General features: G+C 47.5%; 1 protein-coding gene across 17 annotated transcripts in view; it reads right to left on the bottom strand.

Moving 5' to 3' along the window:
* The window catches only part of rapgef6 (Rap guanine nucleotide exchange factor (GEF) 6), a 721,150-nt gene that overhangs the window by 683,274 nt on the left and 15,869 nt on the right, over nucleotides 1-22,007 (bottom strand). For 11 of the 17 annotated variants that reach the window (XR_009655729.1, XM_060935824.1, XM_060935835.1 and 8 more), the window contains one exon: nucleotides 2,047-2,210. The exons of the other annotated variants lie outside the window; for them this stretch is intronic. Coding sequence is in view for 10 of the 11 variants with exons in the window: in XM_060935824.1 (XP_060791807.1) it covers nucleotides 2,047-2,059 (13 nt within the window). In the remaining variant the exon portion in view is untranslated. The remainder of the gene's footprint in view (nucleotides 1-2,046; nucleotides 2,211-22,007) is intronic. 17 annotated transcript variants of the gene reach the window in all.

Raw genomic sequence — 22,007 nt, 5'->3', positions numbered from 1 at the left:
GTAATAGGTAAGGTAATGTTTTTTGTACACATACAGTGGGGCAAAAAAGTATTTAGTCAGCCACCAATTGTGCAAGTTCTCCCACTTAAAAAGATGAGAGAGGCCTGTAATTTTCACCATAGGTACACTTCAACTATGAGAGACAGAATGGGGGGAAAGAATCCAGAAAATCACATTGTAGGATTTTTAATGAATTAATTGGTAAATTCTTTGGTAAAATAAGTATTTGGTCACCTACAAACAAGCAAGATTTCTGGCTCTCACAGACCTGTAACAACTTCTTTAAGAGGCTCCTCTGTCCTCCACTCATTACCTGTATTAATGGCACCTGTTTGAACTCGTTATCAGTATAAAAGACACCTGTCCACAACCTCAAACAGTCACACTCCAAACTCCACTATGGCCAAGACCAAAGAGCTGTCAAAGGACATCAGAAACAAAATTGTAGACCTGCACCAGGCTGGGAAGACTGAATCTGCAATAGGTAAGCAGCTTGGTGTGAAGAAATCAACTGTGGGAGGAATTATTAGAAAATGGAAGACATACAAGGCCACTGATAATCTCCCTCAATCTGGGGCTCCACGCAAGATCTCACCCCGTGGGGTCAAAATGATCACAAGAACGGTGAGCAAAAATCCCAGAACCACACGGGGGGACCTAGTGAATGACCTGCAGAGAGCTGGGACCAAAGTAGCAAAGGCTACCATCAGTAACACACTACGCCGCCAGGGACTCAAATCCTGCAGTGCCAGACGTGTCCCCCTGCTTAAGCCAGTACATGTCCAGGCCCGTCTGAAGTTTGCTAGAGAGCATTTGGATGATCCAGAAGAGGATTGGGAGAATGTCATATGGTCAGATGAAACCAAAATAGAACTTTTTGGTAAAAACTCAACTTGTCGTGTTTGGAGGAGAAAGAATGCTGAGTTGCATCCAAAGAACACCATACCTGCTGTGAAGCATGGGGGTGGAAACATCATGCTTTGGGGCCGTTTTTCTGCAAAGGGACCAGGACGACTGATCTGTGTAAAGGAAAGAATGAATGGGGCCAAGTATCATGAGATTTTGAGTGAAAACCTCCTTCCATCAGCAAGGGCATTGAAGATGAAACGTGGCTGGGTCTTTCAGCATGACAATGATCCCAAACACACCACCCAGGCAATGAAGGAGTGGCTTTGTAAGAAGCATTTCAAGGTCCTGGAGTGGCCTAGCTAGTCTCCAGATCTCAACCCCATAGAAAATCTTTTAGAGGGAGTTGAAAGTCCGTGTTGTCCAATGACAGCCCCAAAACATCACTGCTCTAGAGGAGATCTGCATGGAGGAATGGGCCAAAATACCAGCAACAGTGTGTGAAAACCTTGTGAAGACTTACAGAAAACATTTGACCTCTGTCATTGCCAACAAAGGGTATATAAAATATTGAGAAAAACTTTTATTGACCAAATACTTATTTTCCACCATAATTTGCAAATAAATTCTTTAAAAATCAGACAGACAGTGTGATTTTCTGGATTTTTTTTTCTCATTTTGTCTCTCATAGTTGAGGTATACCTATGATGAAAATTACAGGCCTCTCTCATCTTTTTAAGTGGGAGAACTTGCACAATTGGTGACTGACTAAATACTTTTTGCCCCACTGTAACACCAGTTCTAAAAGAGCTTCATTTATCTGGTATTTGACACTATTTTGGTATTTGACACTATTCAGCATAATACACAACTACTCCAATTTTGCTGTCACTACAATTTCAAATTTTACTCTTTAAACTCAAAATGGAGCAAAATGAACTATTTTTGAAGAAAATACTTTTAACTCTGGAAAAATTGCTCAGTCATTTTTCGTGTATATGCACTACAGCGGATGCCTATCAACCAATATGCTCAAAAGAAAAATATTTTCACTTACTCAAGTTGATCTTTGGCTGGATCAAGTTTAAAAAAAAAAAGCCACTGCTCATCATCGGTGTCACAGTTCTCAAGATTGAATTGAAAACACTGTCCTGAATCATCCGAAGCGCATAAAATCGGCATGTCATCTCAAGTTTTTACCTCCAGATGTCATGCTCTGCCCTGGACATCCACTCCAGAGATTACAGATCTCTCACACCAGCGCTGATCCGGGACAGGAATTCCTTCACACCCATATTCACTTCTTGGTTTTCAGACTTTGCCAGAACGTCTCTGTGGCAGCGGGGGCGTGGTCAAGCGCCAGTCTGTGACAGGAGGGTGGAGCCAGGGAAGGTGAGTGGCAGAATCGCTACACCTGACTGTAATTAACCTGTGTTTGTGTGTGTTTTCCCAGTAACCGCTCCCTATTTAAGGAGGCAGAGAGAGAGGAGAGGGAGCGCAACCCGGGACGAGATTACAGAGTGTGTGTGTTTGTGTGTTATGCCGCATAAGAGAAACGGGCGATTAGACTGAAAAGTTGTTTAATAAAAGCCCCCTCTGTACCTCAAGCGTTGTCCTGCCGTCTTCTGTGCTCCACCCACACTCGATACGCGCTACAGTCTCGTTTTCTTCTTTAGCCGTTTCTGTGCCTGTCTTGCTGTTCATGGTTATTCTCTCTAGTGGCTTTTACTTGTTCATGGTTTTTGCACTAGCATTCTTCTGGTTCATGGTGTTTTTTTTGCACTAAGGGTTAATTCTGATTCATGGTTTCTTGGACTAAGGGCCTTTTCTTGTTCATGGTTTTTTGCACCAGCATTTTTGTCTTTGCCTGTCTCACGTTTTTGTCAAGTTGTTTGTCTCATTTTGTCCGGACTATTTTTGCCATTTGTTTTTTGTCCTGTTTGTTTACCTTTTTGCCACGCCCTTTCTTCCCCGAATTAAATCATATTTATTTATTGGATTACTGTCTGTGTTCTGCTTGTGGATCCTAACTTCACCATACCGCCACTCACCCTAATGGTATGTTCTGGCCAACATGGATCCAGTGGAACTCACCCATCCAGCAGCAAGGAACTCTCCTCGGGGCCCACCAACAAGACCTACAACAAATTACCCAGAACCTCGCCACCCTGTCCAATGCACTCAACCTTCTCACCACACAGATGCAGCATTGTCAAGCCGTGCTTACCCCTGCTCAGCCGTCTCCTACTTCAGCTCCTGCCACCACCTTTCTCCACAAACCGAAACTTCCAGCGCCTCAGCCCTACAATGGAGAACCGGGTACTTGCAGATCATTTTTGTCTCAATGTTTGTTGATCCTAGAGCTGCAACCTCTGGCCTTCCCCACAAAATGCTCCTGGGTAGCATATACAATAACGCTCCTCACTGGCAAGGCCAGAGAGTGGGGAACAGAAGTCTGGGATGCCAATGCACCCTTTTGTTCCAGTTTCAAGGATTTCTCCAAGGAGATGAGATGAACTTTCGACCGTTCTCTGTCTGGCCAGGAGGCGGCCAGAGAGCTCATGAAGCTGCGGCAGGGGTCCCGGTCTACCTCGGATTATGCCATCGAGTTCTGGACGTTGGCGGCTTCATGCGGTTGGAACAAGAATGCCCAGATCAACACGTTCCTGCACGGCTTGTCCAATGCCATCAAGGATGAATTGGTATCACGGGAACTGCCATCAGACCTCTACAGCCTCATGGACCTCGCCAACTGCATCAATGCTCAGATCCAGCAATGGAGGAGAGAGAAGAACCACCCCAGACTCATCTCTCCACCTCCCACCGCATCCATTGAACCCATGCAGGTAGACCGGGTTCGGGTGTCAGCAGAGGAAAGACATTGCTGGTGGAGCATGGGGGCCTGCTTCTACTGCGGTCAGCTGGGACACATCTGCCGAGCCTCCCCGCTAAAAGGATAAGCCCACCAGTGAATCAAGGGGCCCTGGTGGGCAACGCTCGGAACCAGTCCCCCACTAATCGTCCATTACTTCCTGTCATCATTATCCATGACAACCAGCATAACCAGCATCACCACCTCCAGGCCCTCATCGACTCCGGGGCGGACAGGAACCTGATCTGCTCCGCCACTGCCAAGCGTCTGGGAATCCCGCTACTTGCTCTTGACGTCCCCCTCACTGTCCTGACACTCAATGGCACCGGCTTGACCAGCATCACCCACCTTACCGCCCTGCTCACCCTAAGGATTTCCGGTAACCACTCAGAAACCATCCAGCTTCATGTCATGAACAACCTCCACATACCCATCATCCTCGGATTACCGTGGTTAATGCAGCACAATCCCCACCTTAACTGGACTAATAACACCATCCTAGGCTGGAGTTCTTCCTGCCTGGCCTCCTGTCTGAACTCCACTCTGCCTCCTGCCAAACCACCACAGCCCTCAGCCAGCAAGTTTCCCGACCCCTCTCACGCACCTCCGAAATATCTAGACCTTAAGCTAGTTTTCAGTAAGACCCGAGCAGTGTCCCTCCCTCCTCACAGACCCTACGGCTGTGGTATTGACCTCCTGCCAGGGACAGGGCCACCCAAGGGACGCCTCTACTCTCTTTCTCCTGCCGAAAGACAAGCCAAGGAAAAGTACATCACCGAATCGCTGGCAGCTGGGATCATCCACCCCTCCTCCTCCCCAGCAGGAGCGGGGTTCTTCTTCATCGAAAAGGACAAGTCACTCCACCCCTGCATTGACTTTCGGGGTCTCAACGCCATCATGGTCAAGAACCGCTACCCACTACCGCTCATGACCATAGCCTTTGAACTACTCCAGGGAGCCAAGGTATTCACCAAGATAGAGCTCCACAATACATACCAACTCGTCAGGATCAGGGAGGGGGACAAGTGGAAGACACCCTTTAACACCACCACTGGTCACTACAAGTACCTCGTGGTCCCTTTCGGCCTGGCCAATGTGCCCACAGTCTTCCTGGCACTCGTTAATGACGTCTTAAGGAACTTCTTAAACGTCTTCATTTTTGTGTACCTGGATGACATCCTGATCTTCTCCCACTCCCTGGAGGAACATTGGGGTCACATCTGGCAGGTTATCCAGCACCTGCTAGAGAACAAGTTGTTCGTCAAGGCAGAAAAGAGCGAATTTCACCAGAGCTCTGTCTCGTTTTTGGGAGTCATCATTTCCCCAGCAAGGATCCAGATGGACCCCCTCAAGCTCAAGGCAGTTGCCGATTGGCCCACCCCACCTTTGAGACAAGAGCTCCAGCGCTTCCTAGGATTCGCCAACTTCTACAGGTGCTTCATTCGCAGCTTTAGCATGGTGGCCGGACCTCGACCAAGACCCAATTCAAGTGGGGGGAGGAAGCAGAGAAAGCCTTTTCCATGCTCAAGCACAGGTTTACCATAGCACCCATTCTCACCATACCGGATCCAACCAAGCAGTTTATTGTCAAGGCTTCCGAGTCAGGGGTCAGAGCTATATTTTCCCAGAGGGCCAGTGACAAGGTCCACCCATGCTCCTCCTTCTCCCACTGGCTAATCCCCAGCCGAATGGAATTCTAACATTGGCAACCGAGAACTACTGGCTGTTAAACTAGCCTTGGAGGAGTGGAGGCACTGGCTCGAGGGGTCAGAGTTTCCCTTCCTAGACTGGACCGACCATAAGAATCTGGGAGTACCTCAAGTCCGCCAAATGCCTTAATTCTCGTCAAGCCTGTTGGGCTCTCTTCTCCCGGTTCAACTTCACGCTTTCCTACCACCCAGGCTCCAAGAACAGCAAACCTGATGCCCTGTCCAGGATGTTCTCCTCCCACCAAGAGGAGTCCAAGCCGCCTGAGACCATCCTTCCTCCATGCTGCCTGGTGGGAGCCGCCATTTTAGAGGTTGAGACGCTCGTGCAGAAGGCCCTGCAGCAGGACCCCGGTGAAGGTAACCCCAACAACATTTCTCCTAACAATCTGTTTGTTCCTGGTCCTGTGCGAACCCAGGTGCTGCAGTGGGGTCGTGGCTCCAAGCTGGCCGGTCATCCGGGAGTTGCCCGAACCCTGGCACTCATCCAGCAGCACTTTTGGTGGCCATCCATCAAGAAGGACGTCCAGGAGGTCGTGGCAGCCTGCGACACGTGCTCCCGGAACAAGACAGCCAATCGACCCCCTGCTAGCTTGCTAAGACCCCTCCCGACTCCACATCGACCTTGGTCTCACATTGCCCTGGACTTTGTCACAGGACTCCCCAACTCAGGTGGCAACACATGCATCCTCACTGTCATTGACCGTTTCTCCAAGACCGTTCATTTCATCCCTCTGTCCAACCTCCTCTCAGCCAAAGAAACCGCTGAATTACTCACCCAGCACATTTTCCATCTACATGGACTGCCCACTGACATCGTTTCTGACCGGGGTCCTCAGTTTACTGTGCAATTCTGGAGGGCTTTCTGCAAACTCATCAGGGCCACCTGTAGTCTCTCCTCAGGCTTCCACCCACAGACCAACGGCCAGGCAGAACAGGTGAACCAGGCTTTGGAGGTTGCACTCAGGTGCATGGCGTCCAGGGATGCCAGTTTTTGAAGTAAGTACCTACCCTGGATCGAGTACACTCATAACACTCTTCCTTCATCTGCCACAGGTCTCTCACCCTTCCAGTGCTCCCTAGGTTGCCAACCACCACTCTTCCCCAACCAAGAGGAGGTCGTCACCATACCCTCTGCCTAGATCTTCATACGCCGCTGCAGGAGAATGTGGGCATTGGCCCAGAGAAAAGTCAGTCATTCACTCCGCCCTAGCATCCAAGAGGCAGGCCGACAAACGCCGCTCTAAAGGTGCCCACTTACCGGGTGGGGCAACGAGTCATGCTCTCCACATGCCATCTGCCACTCAGAACCGTCTCCCGCAAGCTGGCTCCTAGGTACCTAGGACCCTTCCTCATCAAAAAGGTAATCAACCCATGTTCCATCAGACTGGCACTACTACTCACCATGCGACGCATCCACCCCATGTTCCACGTGTCACAGCTCAAACCTCTGGTCTCTAGTTCTTTGCTCCCACCCTCCAAACCCCCCTCCTCCCAGGCTCATCTATGGCGGTGAAGCCTACACCGTCAAGAAGCTGCTGAAGGTGCGGCGGCAAAGCAGAGGACTCCAGTACCTGGTGGACTGGGAAGGTTACGGTCCCGAGGAGAGAAGTTGGGTCCCCGCCAGGTTCATCTTGGACCCAACCCTCCTCTCTGACTTCCACTGGCAACACCCCGACGCTCTTCCTAACGCATCTGGAGGCGCTCGTTGAAGGGGAGGGGTACGGTTATGCTCCGCCCCGGACATCCACTCCGGAGATTACGGATCTCTCACGCCAGCGCTGATCCGGATCCAGGACAGGAATTCCTTATCGCCTGTATTCACTTCCTGGTTTTCACTGCTGTGTATAAATAAGCCACTCATACTTTGCCAGAATGTCTCGTTTGCTTCTTTAGCCGTTTCTGTGCCTCTCTTGCTGTTCATGGTTATTCTCTTTAGTGACTTTTCTTGTTCATGGTTTTTGCACTAGCATTCTTCTGATTCATAGTGTTTTTTGCACTAAGGGTTATTTCTGATTCATGGTTTCTTGTGCTCAGGGTCTTTTCTTGTTCATGGTTTTTTGCACCAGCATTTTTGTCTTTGCCTGTCTCATGTTTTTGTCAAGTTGTTCATCTCATTTTGTCTGGACTATTTTTGCCATGTTTTTTGTCCTGTTTGTTTATCTTTTTGCCACAGCCTTTCTTCCCTGAATTAAATCATATTTATTTATTGGATTACTGTCTGTGTTTTGCTTGTGGATCCTAACTTCACCATACCTCCACCCACCCTAACATCCAAATAGCCTAAACCATGGCTGATGTATTTTATCCCGTTTACAGTGGGTGTTCTCACTGTGAAAGAGAAACCAATTGAAACCGAGAGACTGAAAGTGATCATCATACCCTTACCATGTAGTCTTATGAATGCATAAGTGGGCGCTCAGCGCTCTGACTCCAGTGTGATGGAGTAAGGTGACAAATTATGCATCATCTAATTTAGGTAATTTAAAAATATGTTTTTTGGCAGTGGGCACATAAAGTGTAAAGTTTGTGAATATGTTTATCATGCTTGTATGATAAAAACTCAGGAGATATTTACCTACAGTGGGGCAAAAAAGTATTTCGTCAGCTCCAATTGTGCAAGTTCTCCCACTTAAGATGAGAGAGGCCTGTAATTTTCATCAAAGGTACACTTCAACTATGAGAGACAGAATGGGGGGAAAGAATCCAGGAAGTCACATTGTAGGATTTTTAATGAATTTTACTGGTAAATTGCTCAGTAAAATAAGTATTTGGTCACCTACAAACAAGCAAGATTTCTGGCTCTCACAGACCTGTAACTACTTCTTTAAGAGGCTCCTCTGTCCTCCATTCGTTACCTGCATTAATGGCACCTGTTTGAACTCGTTATCAATATAAAAGTCACCTGTCCACAACCTCAAACAGTCACACTCCAAACTCCACTATGGCCAAGACCAAAGAGCTGTCAAAGGACATCAGAAACAAAATTGTAGACCTGCACCAGGCTGGGAAGACTGAATCTGCAATAGGTAAGCAGCTTGGTGTGAAGAAATCAACTGTGGGAGCAATTATTAGAAAATGGAAGACATACAAGGCCACTGATAATCTCCCTCAATCTGGGGCTCCACACAAGATCTCACCCCATGGGGTCAAAATGATCACAAGAATGGTGAGCAAAAATCCCAGAACCACACGGGGGGACCTAGTGAATGACCTGCAGAAAGCTGGGACCAAAGTAACAAAGGCTACCATCAGTAACACACTACGCCGCCAGGGACTCAAATCCTGCAGTGCCAGACGTGTCCCCCTGCTTAAGCCAGTACATGTCCAGGCCCATCTGAAGTTTGCTAGAGAGCATTTGGATGATCCAGAAGAGGACTGGGAGAATGTCATATGGTCAGATGAAACCAAAATAGAACTTTTTGGTAAAAACTCAACTTGTCATGTTTGGAAGAGAAAGAATGCTGAGTTGCATCCAAAGAACACCATACCTGCTGTGAAGCATGGGGGTGGAAACATCATGCTTTGGGGCTGTTTTTCTGCAAAGGGACCAGGACGACTGATCTGTGTAAAGGAAAGAATGAATGGGGCTGTGTATTGTGAGATTTTGAGTGAAAACCTCCTTCCATCAACAAAGGCACTGAAGATGAAACATGGCTGGGTCTTTCAGCATGACAATGATCCCAAACACACCGCCCGGGCAATGAAGGAGTGGCTTCGTAAGAAGCATTTCAAGGTCCTGGAGTGGCCTAGCCAGTCTCCAGATCTCAACCCCATAGAAAATCTTTGGAGGGAGTTGAAAGTCCGTGTTGCCCAGCGACAGCCCCAAAACATCACTGCTCTAGAGGAGATCTGCATGGAGGAATGGAACAAATTACCAGCAACAGTGTGTGAAAACCTTGTGAAGACTTACAGAAAACATTTGACCTCTGTCATTGCCAACAAAGGGTATATAACAAAGTATTGAGATGAACTTTTGTTATTGACCAAATACTTATTTTCCACCATAATTTGCAAATAAATTCTTTAAAAATCAGACAGTGTGATTTTCTGGATTTTTTTCCTCATTTTGTCTCTCATAGTTGAGGTATACCTATAATGAAAATTACAGGCCTCGCTAATCTTTTTAAGTGGAAGAACTTGCACAATTGGTGACTGACTGAATACTTTTTTGCCCCACTGTAAATACATGACCTACTCATTCTAAACCTGCCGAGCTTCACCAGCAAAGCTCTCGACCCCAGAGGATTAAATACAGCGTCAAATAAAAATAAGCAGCGCCTAACCAATCAAGCAACTTGTCAACATGAGGCATCAGGTATCATCAAATTTAGACCCTCCTTTGACTTGGAGACCAAGGCTACCAGGCTGCTCCAGTTGCTGTGCAACTCCTCGACTATTCCCATTTCAAACATGTCCTTGAGTTCTTCCTGAACTACATTTTTTTGTTCAGGTAAACTGTGTGGGTGGCTATGCACAACCACCCCTGGGGGCATCTCAACATGGTGTTCTAGGAGGTGGGTAAAACCAGGAAGGGGCGAGAACATGTTGGAAAATTCTGCTTACAACTTGGCAACCTCCATGAGTTGGGATGGCAAGAGATTGTGTCCACAGGGGACCAGGATGGATTGAGTGGCTACATTTGTTTTTAATTCCATTCGTAGCTTCTCCCTCTCCAGAACTACCATCACCCATGGCACAGGGAACCCCTTGTTCCATAGTTTAAGCAGATTCAGGTGGTATATCTGCAGCGCCCTGCCCCTATCCGTTCACATCACCCCATAGTCGACAACTTTCCATGTGACCTTGAAGGGCCCTTGCCACTTGGTGAGCAATTTAGAGCTCGACGTGGGCAATAATACAAGAACTTTATCTCCCAGTGGGAGCTTCCGCAGGCGTGCACCCGTTATACAGCCAGGACTGATGTTCCTGCACCTGCTGCAAATTCATCTGGGTTAGGTGACGGAGCATGTGGAGTGTCGTGTCCAGATCAAGGGCATATTGAACTTCATTTTTACTATTAGAAGGTCCCCCCTCCCAATTTTCACATATGATGTCTAAGACAGCATGTGGCTTACACCCATACAATAATTTGAATGGGGAAAACCCCGTGGAGGCTTGTGGAACCTTTCGTACTGCAAATAAGAGGGGCTCAAGCTATTTATCAGAGTTACAAGCATCTTTGCACACAAACTCACAAATCAAGTTAGTTAGAGTTTGGTTTTGTGCGTAATAAATGTAATGCTTTGGCCAAATCAGGATTTCTTTTGTAATCCCGACTCAGGAGATAATTTTAAACCGTGCCTCTGTGACATTACATGCAGAAATGCTATGCAGTGGTACTGCTTCTGGGTATCGCAGTGCTAGTGGATTATGCAACAAAAAGCAATGCCCTCATGCTGACCAACCTAATGGCCCAACAAGATCCATCCCAATTCTTTCTAAGGGGATCTCAATTGGGGAAGAGGGTGCAATGGTGCTTTTGGCATGGCTGCTGGAATCACCAGCTGGCATGTCTGACATGCCATACACCACCTGCAGACATCCCCATGAATCCCTAGCCAGTAGAAACAACCCATGAAACGGGTTAATGTTTTATCTTGGACTAGGTGTCCTCCTATAGGGTTACAATGAGATGCATGGAATACAAGTTCCCTGCAGCTCTTTGGGACCAACAACTGCATCACTTCTTCACCAGTCTGAGTGCCCTGCGTCACTCAATACAGTCCATCCTTAATTATTGAAAAAGTACAAGAAAGAATGCAATGTTAGGCTGGAGGGTTTGGCCATTAACTACTTTCACTTGGTCAAAAGCAAAGTCTCATCCCACCCATGCTCGAAAGGGAAATCCTCTGGGAAATCCCCGCAAGAGACAGAGGAGGGCCAGGGCACTCCCCACTCTTTATGTCACTATGATGCGGTTCCGATATAGATAGCTTTGAGACAACCTCCCCTGTCAGTGTTGCGCTAGGATCCCCCAGTGACACATTACAGCAGGACCCACCCACCACTACCCATGCCATTAAATCCTTAAACCCCAGCCAATCCATTTCCAGAATTAATGGGCGAGTAAGGCGCGGACTAACCACCGCCTCCACACTATGCTTCCCCCCCCCCGAAATTGGAACTGGACAGTCACCAGTGGGTACTTGTGAACATCCCTGTGCGCGCACACAGCACCTTCACCAAACATGCTATACCCAATGCCTCACCTTGCACCAAGCTTTGGTGGATGGAGGTCTAATTGCAGCCTGAATCCACCAATGCACTGTATATGTTCCCCCTTGGAAACTCACCAGTATGCAGTACACCCACTTACTGGGAATCTGGGCTACTGCCCTCACCTCCATTGCATGGCACTAGTCCTAGAAGTGCCCAGGCTCCCCACAGCACCAGGACACCGGCCCAGGCCTCACCTCTGCAGCGGTGGCACAAGGATCATGCACCTGCAGGGGAGGAGACACAAACACACAAAGAGAAAGGGGGGTGGTTAGCCCCCACTTCCATGGTGCGGGGACCCCGAGGGTGCGGGGGGGGGGGCCCCACAGGGTGCCGACCTGCCACCAGAACTGCTGCCAGATGGTCTGTGCCAAGGCAAATGGTGCAGTCCAGCAATGCCAGGCGATGAGACTGGACCCACTTCACTGTTCCTCCTAGCAGCTGAGCAATGAATTGTTCTAGTGCCACCGTGTCAATGATCCACTCAGCATTGTGAACTTCTGCCCTCAGCCACTGCTGGCAGGCATCCTGGAGCTGTTGGCTGAATGCGAAGGGCCAGCCAACCTCCTACAGAATCAGCACATGAAAGCACTGATGTTTGGGGATGCAGTCGACGCACTGCAAGATGGCTCACTTCAAAGTGGGATACTCCAGCCTGCTGTCTGAGAGTAGTTGTATGGTGAACTGTGCTTCCCCAGTCAGGAGCAGCAGTAGGCACACTACTCACTCCTCAAATGGCCACCCCCATACCTCTGCAGTTTGCTCGAAGAGAGTAAAGAAGCCCTTTGGGTCATCATAGGGCCCCATCATCAGCGTGATGTGAGGGAAGCCTGCTGACACTACGGCTGGGGTGCCTGCTGATGTGAGCAGGTTCTGGAATGCCTGGTGAGCCTCTTGCTGAGCCTGTAGCAGCACTTTGAAGTGCTGCTCCTTTTCATTGCATAACACCACTGCCTGGTGCTGGCTCTGTTGGGCAGTGGTGAAGGCATGAATAAGGTCTTTAAAATGGGGAGCACTCCATGTTGAACATCCATTTCAGAATCACAGGCTTCAGCACTAGTGTAACAGTTCCTCCTGTGGCCCCTTGACAGAGTCTCACAGCCCTCCATAAGAGCCTTCATGGAAGACCTGATTTTCACTACAACATTGGTCCCAGGCAGCAGGTGGATTCTTCAAGCCCAAGAGAAGCTCATCACCTGGGCAAGGATGAGGTTTAAGCCAATCAAATCAAGGTCTTTAGTGCTGAAGAAAGAGAAATTAGTTGACAGGTTCCAGTTCTCACTCACCCCATCCATTACAGATCAGCCAGTCAAGAGCATTGGGAAGATTGTCCACTGCAGTTTCAAAGACACTGCTTCCATCAAGAAAATTAGCAAAAAGGCCTTGGGGCTGGGCTTACCAAGGTGGACAATTCAGGCCTGCCAGGGAGGTTCAAGGCCTGGATTTACCAGCACTCAATATTACCCCGGATACTGTGGCCTCTGCTAGTGTACATGGTGCCCAATTACCACAGCTGAGTCACTGGCAAGAAAGATCAGCAGCTATTGTGGAAGTGTCTAGGACTACCACTTAGCCGAACAGTGCTGCTCTGTATAGCACCAGCAACATTTTACAACTCCCAATCAGTGGCCTTACTAAAGATTTCATGGGGTCACGGATATCGGAAACTCCACAGTAGAGTATCCAGAGAGCCAACTGTGGAAACTGCATGCACCCAGGTTCAAACAGGCAGGAAGTGGAGTGCTGGTGAATTTCTGGAGGTGGCAGAATCACGACTGAGGCAGAAGGCACTGGTGGGATCTACTGCAGCAGGGTGAGCAGGCATTGGTAACTTCCCGGCAACCATTACATGGCATTTAGCAGACACTCTTATCCAGAACAACGTACAAATGCAAAAGTCAGGTACATAAAGTGCTAAACCTCTAGACAAGAAAGTTCTAGTGCCAACTGAAGAAGTGACAGATACCAAGTGTAATGTTCTGTTGAAGTATCAATACTCAAAACAGCCAAGATAACAAAACCAACCACATAATGTACAACTAGATAGAGAACTCAAAAATGGCTAATCCCAGGCTAGACTGTACACAGCCTGGGTTGGTCTAGACCAAAATGCAGTTACATAGTGGGCAGGGAAACAGGGGTGAAGTACAGCCTGAAGAGGCAAGTCTTCAGTCTGTACTTGAAGACGGTCAGGGAGTTGGGAGTTCTGCCTTCAATGGGAAGGTCATTCCACTAATGGGGAACCAAGACAGACTGCAGTCTTGAGCAGGCTGAGCAGGAGCAGTGGCCAGGTGACCAGCTGTAACAGTGCATAAGGATCTGGCTGGCATGTAGGGGTGGACCAGACTCTGGAGGTATGTTGGCCCTAACCCCTTGACAGCCTGGTAAGCAAACACCAAATGTCTTAAATTTGATGTGAGCTGTGATAGGTAGCCAGTGCAGGTCAGCAAACAGAGGGATGACATGGGAAGAATGAGGGAGGTTGTAGACCAGGTGAGCTGCAGCATTCTGGATAAACTGCAGGAGACTGATGGCAGAAACTAGAAGGCCAGCAAGGAGAGAGCTGCAGTAGTTCAAGCAGGAGAGGATCAGCATTTGGATCAGGAGCTGAGTAGAGTAGGTGGTGAGAAAAAGGAAGATCCTTCAGATGTTGTAAAGGAGAAATCTACACATCCGAGTTACTGTAGTGATGTTCACCAAGTTTGTTGTCAAACATGACCCCTAGGTTCTTTGCACTGGGTGAAAGAGACCTAGAGATGTCCACCAGGGAGATGACAAATGTCCAGGAATGGAGAAGATGAAGCAGGAATATAGATTACCTCCATCTTGCCTGGGTTGAACTATAGGTGATGGTTGTCCATCCACCTCTGGATGTCACGCAGGCAAGCAGAGATGCAAGCAGAGATCAGAAGGAAGAAAAGACAAAACAGTTGGGTGTCATCAGCATAGCAGTGGTAACAGACCATGAGCAGAGATAATCTGGCTGAGAGACTGGGTGTAGAGGGAGAAGAGAAGCAGACCAAGGGCTGAACCTTGAGGGACACCAGTAGTAATTGGGTGTGGTGCTGATACAGTACCAGACCAGGTAACCTGGAAGGAATGACCAGAGAGGTAGGACTTGAACCAGTTTAAGGCTGCTTGGCAGATCCCTAGAGCTGATAAGGATGACCAGAAGATGGAGTGATCAATATTGACAAATGCAGCAGAAAGAGCAAGGAGAATTAGGCTCGAGGGGAAGGAGGCAGCACATACAGCATAAAGTGACTCACTGACGTGGAGAAGCGCAGTCTCTTAAGTGTCCAGCTTGGAAGCCAGACTAGTGAGGATCCAGGAGGTTGTTCCATGAGGGAAAGCAGAGAGTTGGTTAGCAACTGTGCACTGCAGAGAAAGATCACATGGTCTAACATCTGACAAGCAGATTACCATTGGATAAGATTCCAGGTCCAAGCAGTCTATGATGCCCTACTCAATCCAGCAAGTGTGTGTGTGTGGGGGGGGGGGGGGGAGTGGAACTTCTTCCTGACCACATTGCTCTGGAAGAGGCTCTTTGGAATACCTTCTCAGCAGCTACCCAAAAGTCCTTGAAGAAAGGTACCATCACTGGTGCCATGACCAGGTCCTAAAAAGCAATTACTGACAGTGTAGCCATGGCTATCAAGATGACCAATCTGTGGGTGAATGCTGCTGGGATGCAAGCTGGGGTCAGATCAACCCCAGCTGGGTCGCCTGGGAAAGGGTGTCTGATGCTGAAACAGGCTTGTAGTACTTGAGTCCAGGACTCTGACTCGTGCCCCAAGTTTAAGGGCTCATGACTCGACTTGAGCACTGATTACTTGGAATTGTGCATTAACTGTATTCGGACTCGTAAATTGGAGATGAGGGAACTGATTTTTTTCTTTATTTTTTGTAATATGCCATATTAATTTGACATAAGATATTTATATCTACATTAATTTTTGTACTAATTTTGTGCAAGAGTGTCACTGAAACCAATTTCCTGGAGAGGCGTTGGACACTCTTCCATGCTGGAATTGCCAAGGGTGAGCGGTGCCCAGCAGGGGTGGGGCTATTGGTAGCCCCCCAGTTTGGTGTAGTAACATGGGAGTTCTCCGCAGTTAACGAGAGGGTCATTGCCCTGCACCTTCGGGTCAGGGAACAGTCTCCGACTGTCATTTGTGCTTATACGCCAAATGATAGTTCAGAGTACCCGGCCTTCTTGGAGTCCTAGACAGTGCACCACGAGGGGACTTCATTGTTTTACTGGGGGACTGCAACGCTCACGTGGGCAATGACGGGGAGACCTGGAGGGGTGTGATTGGGAGGAACGGCCTGCCCGATCTGAACCCGAGTGGTGTTCAGTTGTTGGACTTCCGTACCATGCACAGTTTGGCCATAACGAACACCACGTTTGAGCATAAGGGTGTCCATAAGTGCACATGGCACGAGGACACCATAGGTCATAGATCGATGATTGACTTTGTAGTCATTTCATCTGCTCTATGACCACATGTCTTGGACACTCAGGTGAAGAGAGGAGCAGAGCTGTCAACTGATAACTACCTGGTGGCAAGCTGGATCAGATGGCAGGGGAAGAGGCCAGACAGACCTGGTAGGCCCAAACATGTAGTGAGGGTATGCTGGGAACATCTGGCAGAGGCTCCTGTCTGTTGGATCTTCAACTGCCACATCCGGCAGAACTTCAATTGCAGGATGGGGACATTGAATCCAAGCGGTCCATGTTCCACACCTCCACTGCTGAGGTGGCCGTGCAGAGCTGCGGCTGCAAGGTTGTTGGTGCCTGTCATGGCAGTAATCCCCAAATGCAGTGGCAGACACATGCAGTGAGGGGAGCCGTTAACCTGTGGATCTCCAGAAGCAGCTAACAGATACTAATGGGCCAAGCAGAATGTGGCTATGGTGGTCACTGAAGCAAAAACTCAGGTGTGGGAGGAGTTCAGGGAGGCCATGGAAAGTGACTTTTGGTCAGCCTTGAAGAGATTCTGGCAAACCGTCTGGCGGCTCAGGAAGGGGAAGCAGTGCTCTGTTCCTACTGTTTACAGCAAGGATGGCGTGGTGTTGACCTCAACTGGGGATATTGTCTGACAGTAGAAGGAATACTTTGAGGATCTCCTCAAGCCCACCTTCATGTTGTCTGAGGAGGACACAAAGTCTGAGGGTGCTTGGGAGGACTCGCCCATCACAGGGGCTGAAGTTGCCAAGGTGGTTAAAAAGCTCCTCGGTGGCCAGGCTCCAGGGGTGGATGAGATTCGTCCTGAGTTCCTGAAGGTGCTGGATGTTGTTGGGCTGTCTTGGCTGACATGCCTCTTCAACATTGCGTGGAGGTTGGGGACAGTGCCTCTGGATTGGCAGACTGGGGTGGTGGTCCCCTTTTTTTAAAAAGGGGTACTGGAGAATGTGTTCCAACTATAGGAGGATTACACTTCTCAGCCTCCCTGGGAAAGCCTGTGCTGGAGAGGACAGTCCGGTCAATAGTCAAACCTCCGATTCAGGAGGAACAATGCGGTTTTTGTCCTGGAACACTGGACCAGCTCTTTACCCTTGCAAGGGTACTGGAGGGTGCATGGGAGTTTGCCCAACCAGTCTACATGTATTTTGTGGACCTGGAGAAGGCTTACGACCATGTCCCTCGTGATGCCCTGTGTGTGTGTGTGTGGGGGGGGGGTGCTTCAGGAGTATGGGGTTCAGGGCCCACTACTGCAGGCCATTTGGACCCTATATGACTGGAGCAGGAGTTTGGTTCACATTGCCAGCAGTAAGTCGGACTCGTTCCCAGTGCATGTGGGACTCTGCCAGGGCTGCCCTTTGTCACCGGTTCTGTTCATAACTTTTATGGACAGAATTTCTAGGCACAGCCAAGGGGCAGAGGGTGTCCGGTTTGGTGGCAGCAGGATCACATCTACTGGTGACTTACAGCATGTGCTGAGATGGTTTGAAGCAGAGTGTGAAGCAGCTGGGATGAGGATCAGCACCTCCTAGTCAGTGGCCATGGCGCTCACATGGAAACAGGTGGAGTGCCTACTCCGGGTTGGGGGGAGTTGCTACCTAAAGTGGAGGAGTTTAAGTATCTTGTGGTTTTGTTCACGAGAGGGTAAAGAGGAGCAGGAGTTGGACAGACGGATTGGGGCAGCGTCAGCAGTGATGTGGATGCTAAACCGGTCTGTTGTAGTAAAGAGAGAGCGGAGCCAAAAAGGCAAAGCTCTCAATTTACTGGTCCATCTACGTTCCCACTCTCACCTATGGTCATGCGTTATGGGTAGTGACAAAGAATGAGATTGTGGATACAAGCGGTAGAAATGAGTTTTCTCCACAGGGTGGCTGGGCTTTCCCTTAGGAGACAGGGTGAGAAGCTTGGTCATTCAGGAGAGACTGAGTAGAACCGCTGCTCCTTCACATCTAAAAGGAGTCAGTTGAGGTGGTTCAGGCCACCTTGTTAGGATGCCCCCTGGACACCTCCCAAGGGATTACATCTCTCAGCTGGCCTGGGAATGCCTCGGTATTCCCCTGGAAGAGCTGGTGGAGGTGGCCAGGGAGAGGGAAGTCTGGGCTGCTCTGCTTAGGCTGCTACCCCTGTGACCCAGATAAGTGGAAGATGATGGATGAATGGATCATTTTTGTACCAATTTTGTGCAAGAGTGTCACACCTGCGTGCCTTGGCACATGCATCAGATAGACGCTCAGGCGTGCTCTGGACAGCGCGCACACCAAATGGGCTCTCGTGTGCACCGTAAACGACTTGCACCTGCACAAGATTAAGGCACAATCAGTGCGCCTTGATAAAAACTGAAAACACACTTGCTTTGCAGAGTATGGAGTTGCATTGCTGACACCTTACCGAGCATTATTTCCTTGTTTGGTTTCCTGATCCCGGATTTCCTGTTTCTCGTCTTTGATTCTGCCTAGTCTACAATAGCCTATTTGTGCCTCACTCGACCTATTGCCTGTTTGACCATTTTATGATTTTGCCTGCTGTTCTGGATTATTTACCTGTCTTCACTTGTATTAATAAACACCTTCTGCACTTACATCCATCTCCCAACCATCTCTGACAGAATACTTCGCACTCCCTGACAAAAAGAATACACATTCACCTGTTCATACATCATGTTCAGGAACAAACTAATGTTAATGGTACTAAAACAGCCACCATCAAATGGTGCAGTTGGAGTCTTGTTCTCAGACTCGACTCTGATCAATTGTGGACTCGACTTGAAATTTTTTTTAATTACTTCGACTTGAACACTGGACTCGGACTCGAGGTTTAGTGACTCAACTACAACACTGTGCCGAAAGACCCGAAGCACCTGATAACCCCAGGTTACATTACTGATATGTCCTGGTGCATCCACGAGATACATCCTTCATCTGTAGTTAAATGTTACAGATTAAACATTAAATAGTTTTAAAAATGTCATGTTTGACTGGTCATCCATTGGACCTGAAAGTACCTCTGAAAGTACTTTTTTTGACATTTGGTTCTGAGATCAAAAGATGAATGAGATAAATTTCAGCTTTCATTTCCTGATATTTACATCAAGGTGTAAAGTGAGAACATGGTACCTTTGGTGCCAGAAAACCCAACTTTGAGCAAAAATATTAGAACAGATAATCTCAAAGTAAATAACACCTAGTGTTTGGTTGCACATACCATGCTGGCTCTAACTGCATCAAGCCGGCAACCCACTTACAAATCACCGAACTGCTACGTTCTTTTATGATGCTTTCTGAGAATTCTACCACAGGTTCAACTTATCCCCCCTGTGAAATCCTTTGTTTCGTTGGCAGACTGTTTTGGGTCACAGTCTTGCAGTATGATGAAGCTACTCCCAATAAGATTGGATGCATTTGTCTGTAAATTGGTAGACAGAATTTTTCAAACGAAGAGATTGGTAGACAGAAAATATCTACTCTCAAACCAGGAGCAGATATTCAGAGCTATTAATTCTTTATTAATTGTGTATCGAGTTGGTGCATGCGCATTGTGCTACACACTTCCTGGTTTCAGAGTTGCTTGCAATGAGTCTTTTTTTTCTGCGAGTGTTTGCGTTAATCACGAATCTTTATTTTTTCTACAAATAATTTTCCAGTATTCTCTTCATTTTTTATTGTACTTTCACTTTCCTTTTTCTGTTTTTTTTTTCCTTTTTTTTCAGAAGAACACCAAGACCGGAAGCTTTCTTTTTTCTCCCCCTGCGTAAAGACCACAATCGGAGGCCATCCACATCAGATCTGCTTTAACATCAACAGATCTTTGATTAAGGTACGTGAATCTTTTCATCATGACACACCTTCAGCTTGTTCAGTGTGCTGAGTGCAAGATGTTTAGTCATTCTTCCTCCGTCGCTAGTGACAGTTTTATTTGTGAAAAGTGCAGATTAGTTAGCTCTCTGACAGAGAAGAATGCAGTTTTAGAAGTGCATATCCAGGCTTTAGAGAAGGCCAGTGAGAATGAGAACAGTGTAGTTTCTGTAGGGGAAAGTCTGGATGCCCTAGGTGGAGTTAGTAATCCCCCAACTCTGACATTAGAGCCCTTACAGCGGGGTGAATGGGTGACGACTCGGCGGCATAAGCATAGAGCCATAGCTACTGCTGAGGCTCACCCACGGGAGCATCACTCCTCTCCGCTTCATGTGTCGAACAGTTTTGCTCTCCTTAATGATGCACCCACTGAGAAACCTGAAAGAGCTCTGGTTATAGGGGACTCTAGCATACGGCATGTGAAATCAGCTAGGCCTTTAGGGGCACCAGCAGCTTTAGTCAGGTGTATACTGGGAGCCAGGGCGCCAGACGTAACAGGTAATCTTAGGGTCCTAGGCAAGCACAGGTTCTCAAAGATAGTTATCCATGCAGGAGCTAATGATATATGCCTTTGTCAGTCTGAGGTTACAAAGAATAACTTTGTAAAGGTGTTTAAATTAGCAAAGGTGTTTAAATTAGTGATGCTTACAGCAGGTTGTGGTCTCTGAACTGCTGGTTGTCCAGGTGGTGCTCTGAAAACAGTGTGGGCTTTATAGATAATTGAGCTAATTTTGAGGGTACTGCTGGCCTGTTAGGGCAGGACGGTATCCATCCCACTCAGGAAGGTGCTGCCCTCATTTCTTGAGGCATAGGTCATAGTCTGAGAACAGGTCTAGTTAACTTCTGACAATCCAGAGCCAAGGCCAGGGAGCAGATGAACAGGCTAAATCGACTGTCTGCTAGCTGCACAGAGTCGTCACTCAGAGTCCCCTACATCAAGACTGTGTCTGTTCCCTGAGCTAAACAAAAAAGTAGAAATACTCAGAGTTTGTTCCAGTAACCTAATCAATATAAAATTAGGCCATACTAACTGTATAGCCGCTGCCAGCACCTTTGATCTAAAGGTGGGGCTATTAAATTTTAGATCTCTTACATCTAAAGTGCTAATGGTTAATTAACTTATTACTGATCAGGAGTTTAATGTACTGTGTTTAAGTGAAACATGGATTAAGACAAATTAATATATAACATTAAATGAAGCTAGTCCTCCTTGATACAGTCATATACACCAGCCTCGTCTAACTGGCAGAGGAGGAGGCGTTGCACTTATTTATAATGATTATCTAGGTGTAACACACAAACCTGGTTAAAAATTTAATACATTTGAAGTTCTTCATATGAATATAATGTATTTAGCTTTGAAAAATAAGTCTACCCAGTTAATTCCATTACTTATTCTTTACAGGCCCCCGGGGCCATATTCTGAGTTTCTTTCGGAATTTGCAGATTTTCTCAGACCTGGTTATTTCCTTAGACAAAGCTTTTGTTGTTGGAGATTTTCATATTTCACTTCGATAACCCAGAAGACCCTTTGCACGCCTAGACATTAAGCATTTACCACTGGTGGCCCATTGGGCCAGTGGAATTGAAAAGTTACTGGCCCAAATGGAAAATAATAGATAATGTAGCTCCTCTTAAAAGGAACATGATCAGAGAGAAAAAGTTAGCACCCTGGTATAATGATTACACTCACACTTTAAAACAGACCACTCAAAAATTGGAATGTAAATGGCATCAAACAAAATTGGTAGTGTTCAAATTAGCTTGGAAGGAGAGCTTCCTGAAGTATAGAAAAGCTCTTAGTGCTGCTCGATCAACATATCTCTCCTCCCTAAGAGAAGATAGCAAAAATAATCCTAGATTCCTATTTAATACTGTAGCAAAATTAACCAGGAATAAGTTCACTATCGACACATGCACACCTGCAGTACGTAGTAGCAACGACTTCATGAATTTTTTCAATGACAAAATTGAAAATATCCGACAAAAAATTCAAACTACTAATTTAAGGTCAGACAATGTAAGTGACCCTGTAGTTAACAATATAA

The sequence above is a fragment of the Neoarius graeffei genome, chromosome 12 (assembly GCF_027579695.1).
Source record: "Neoarius graeffei isolate fNeoGra1 chromosome 12, fNeoGra1.pri, whole genome shotgun sequence".
Lineage (NCBI taxonomy): Eukaryota > Metazoa > Chordata > Actinopteri > Siluriformes > Ariidae > Neoarius > Neoarius graeffei.
Note: the sequence above shows the minus strand (reverse complement) of the source record. Positions and strands in the feature narration are given on the sequence as shown.